The sequence below is a fragment of the Micropterus dolomieu genome, linkage group LG03 (assembly GCF_021292245.1).
Source record: "Micropterus dolomieu isolate WLL.071019.BEF.003 ecotype Adirondacks linkage group LG03, ASM2129224v1, whole genome shotgun sequence".
NCBI classification, from domain to species: domain Eukaryota; kingdom Metazoa; phylum Chordata; class Actinopteri; order Centrarchiformes; family Centrarchidae; genus Micropterus; species Micropterus dolomieu.
The window spans coordinates 9,003,516-9,007,766 of record NC_060152.1 but is presented as its reverse complement, the minus strand read 5'-3'; the positions used below and the strand labels follow the sequence as shown (position 1 = coordinate 9,007,766).

General features: G+C 39.7%; 1 protein-coding gene across 1 annotated transcript in view; it reads right to left on the bottom strand.

Moving 5' to 3' along the window:
- Window positions 1–3,716: 3,716 nt before the first annotated feature.
- Window positions 3,717–4,251, bottom strand: part of LOC123968029 (sialoadhesin-like) — a 3,121-nt gene continuing 2,586 nt past the window's right edge. Inside the window, exon 5 of the mRNA XM_046044499.1 lies at window positions 3,717–3,772. Coding sequence (XP_045900455.1) covers window positions 3,717–3,772 — 56 coding nt within the window. The remainder of the gene's footprint in view (window positions 3,773–4,251) is intronic.

Here is a 4,251-nt window from a genome sequence, read left to right as displayed (position 1 = left end):
GAATGTGTCTTATCTGTTTGGGAAACATCACATATGATCAGCATGAAGAATGCCTGCAATTGCTCTCAGTCCTTTGTAAATGGTACTGATATGCACTAAATCCCATCATATGTTTCCCATCCGCCTCCAATATGACTTAGGTACACTAAGCTATGTCAATTTACAGGCAAGTACTTTCCAAGTATGTGCATTTAAACACCTCTGCTTAAACAACAATATATACAAAACATTTGTGTGTGGAGTATTTTGCACTGCCAGCAGCCTAGTGTAGATGGTAGTTGTACCTGAACAGACAATAACAGACAACAAGATGTCACATCCACCACCTTCAAGCTCAGCTATGGCATAAAAGTCATTGTTTATTTCTAATGAGTACGTGGTACATTGCATGTTGTTCACACGAATAAGGAAATGGAGTGGATGGCTTCACTGGAAGTGACTTGTGCAAATATTAACCACATGAGTAAGCATGATACTACTAGAGTGGTAATGCAAACTTATTGCTACATCTGTTATTGTACTGTCAAATAAATCCAATTACTTATAAAATCCCTTATGTAGATAGAGTAATTAGGCAACTAATTACAAAATGTGAAATCACTGCTCAGGTGTCCCAGAGGGCAGAGTTCCCTGAATATTAACACATACCATCTGAGGTAGAATTAGCTGTGCTGATATTACTGGATTTATTTTCTTAAATAATCCATCCATAGTAGAAGCTGTGACTATTTTAAACGCATGCCCAATAACCTGCAGTGTTAATAAAATAGTAAATACTGTTTATTTTCCAGAATGGTTTCCACAACGTTGTTATATATTCAGTGTGAACATGTACGTATGTATCCTCTGTATACAGTCATTTTATCAAGCAGCTCTTTGGTCATGTGTCTGTTCTAAGCGTGTATGTGTCCCCATGACCACACCCCAGCCACACTGAAAGAAAGTGTGTGCTTCAGCATGTTCCATTGACAACAGCAGTACTGCAAGCCTTTGCACATCCACCGTTCCAGAATGCCTAGTAGAACAACAGACAAGTACTGTGGTGTAGCAGCCTCCTATCCCAGACCCTCCCCCATCTCCCCTGACCCCCCAAATTCTCCCATGTAGTTCAGTGTGAAAGAGTCACATGGCTTTTGGCCCACCAGCTCAAGTGCATTTGTTCTGTGCTGATTGTTTTAAAGGATTTTGCCTCCATCAACAGAAAAGTGGAGGGGATAACTTTTTGGAATTCAGCCTAGAGCTTCCTCTTTGACGTTTTGCTCACTCCTGGCTTGCACTCTCTCTCACTCTTTCCCTGAGGAAAGGCCTATACCTGAGGGTTAATTTATCCTAAGGAATTCAGGTAAGATGATGTCAGGTTTTTGTTAACCGTTGATGCCACTTTTATGGAAATAATTGGGAGTGAAAATAATGAAGTAGAATTCATATCATGGGATGCGTGTCAGGTGAATGAATGTCTCACAGGTAGGCCTAGAGGGCCTTCACCATTACCCATAGATTGTTCTTATTCAATACATGAAACATTTCTCAGATTTCAAACATGAGATTCAAGATTTATCTGATTCCATTCATTTGTACAGATAAAGCTGTGGTGCTCAGACCCTTCAATAAAGAGTGTGTGTGTTGTCTCCAATAGCTTCAAGCTATTTTTACCCAATTGACATGTTTGACATGTTCTGCTTTGAAATGCTGATTTCTTTGGCTAGTTCACATAAATTTATTTCATACTTTCATACATTAAAAAAAGCAGATTATGTCTCATTACAGTCTGTGCGGCTGCATATGGGTTATCTTTGAGGAGTTAGACTAATTCACAAAAATGTATGCCATATTCAAGGCTTCGTTTATGTCAGGGGTCACCATCTTTCACAGCAGTGTTGTGTGTGAGTTGACTGTGGTGTTCTTAGGCCATTTCCGTTTTTGGTTTTACTGGTTAGACTAGCAAATGTATTTATTTATGGCTTGTTTAACTGCAGCAGTGAGTATTAAAAAAATGTTAAAATCGAGAGTCAGAGCATGTGTTGCAATGAGACAGTTGTATTGTGGTTGGTATGATTACTCTGTCCAGGTCAGCAGCTTTCATGACAAGTTCTGTGCTTTGTTGTTACAGCTATATATATATATATATGCCAAAAAAACTGAATTGATAAGATATTTCTGAGCCTTTGGCCACTCACAAATAGTTTACAAAAATGAGTCACCTTTGTTGGAGGAAATGTCGGGGTATAAATTCAACACTGTTGCCATGACGTGAAGTTGTGGTTAGAGAAGATGGTGTGTGCCAGGAAGGATGTTGGTTTAAGGTCCCAGTCCTGCTGGGTAAATGTATGCAGGAAATATAAATTAATATCTTCCCTTCATCAGATACTTAAATCATGGGGCCCTAAATGTATAGCTCAAAGATAAGCCTCTGTTTTCACCAGTGGCGATGCTGGCCAACATCACAGCAGACCAACCGCATTGGCAGCTTCTAGATGTGTACAATATTTTGTGCCTCTGCATCCACTCCTTCAGACCATTCCTGTCTCCTCAATCCATTTACTGCTGAAAACTAAAACTAGAGCTACAAACCCTGTAATAAAAAAACTAACTTCATTACTAAAGGTTCCATTGACTCACATCTTTTTTTCTTTTTGCACAGCACATAAAGCCTTACCCAATTTCATAGTGTCACTCATGATGTACAGCTTCATGGGAGGGGGCCTATTTTGTGCCATTGTGGGGAACATCTTGTTGGTGGTCTCCACAGCCACAGACTACTGGATGCAGTATCGTCTGTCTGGCAGCTTTGCCCATCAAGGCCTGTGGAGGTACTGCATGTCTGGCAAGTGCTACATGCAGACAGACAGCATTGGTAAGTGGGACATTATCGTTTGGACCCTTAAAGATGTCCTTTGTGTCTTCCTGAGGCACTCTCACAAGAGTCTAGATATATGAATACAACTGTGATTATTCTGACTGTCCAAACTTGAGATACAGTTGCAAGAATTTATTGAGGTGACTTTCATAAGATGAGTAGTGCATACAGGCAGACTAGAACGATAGCAACAATGGTTATCTATTCACACCATTCACATAAGTCTACAGCCATGCTAGCAACTCTGTGAGGCTGTGTTTAGGCACTGTGGTGCTTTGAGCTAGATGCTAATGTCATTATGCTAGCATGCTCACAATGACAATGCTAACATGTGGATGCTAAGCAGGTATGTTTACCATGTTTACCATTTAAAGCATGTGTGCATGCTGCAATCGGCTAATTAGTATTAAACACAAAGTACAGCGGAGACTGATGGGAATGTCAGGTATTTGCAGGTATTTGTTCATGAAGTCAAGTCAATTTTATTTATATAGCCCAACATTACACATCATCACATTTCAATTAGCCTCAAGGGGCTTTACAATCTGTACAGCATACAACACCCTTTGTCCTTCAGACCCTCGATCTGAATGAGGAAATACTCTCCCCGTCCCCGACCCCCCGCTAAAAAACCCTTTAACACAGTGGTTCTCAAACTTTTCTTGTCACGCCTCCCTTTAGAAGGTGAAAAATGTTCACACCCCAGACTCCAGAAAAAGTCGATTTCATTTTATCAATCATTAACAATGGGGGCGATTGAAATAAAACAAAAGATTCAGGTTAGCAAAATAACCCTGCTTGCATCAGAGCCCTTTTTTATTCCACCACATGAATCACATTCATTCAACTTTAGGTCTGCTCAACATCCATGCTCCTCCTGCAGTGGCACTATGCCACCCAGTTTGAGAACCACTGCTTTAACAGGAAAACATGGAGGGAAGAAACCTCAGGAACAGAGGAGGGATCCCTCTCTTTTATTTAAGTAAAAGTGATACAACACTATGTGATTTAGTATAAAAAGTTCTCATTTAAAAGATCTGTTTCTCCGAGTGAGAAATAATAAGAGATTTTGGTACAACAAGAAACAGATTTATTTTCTAAATCATCTAAATTTTGCACCTTAGGTAGAAATATGCTTCTCTACTCAGTATAGTTGTGGGAAGTTATAGTGTTGCATCAAACGGGAACTGCTAATTTCACCAGATAAACAGTTGTGATGTAAAATTTAGAAATGTTCCTCTGAATTAAATGGAAACTTTAAATGCCACAAAATGCGCTTCTTGTGCAACTTGACCATTTGAAGACAGTAGACTACACATTTCCCTTAAAACCCTTCACTGTTTAAGGATTGTCTGCCTTCAAACTGCATGGCAGAGTTAATGATTGCTGCTGTG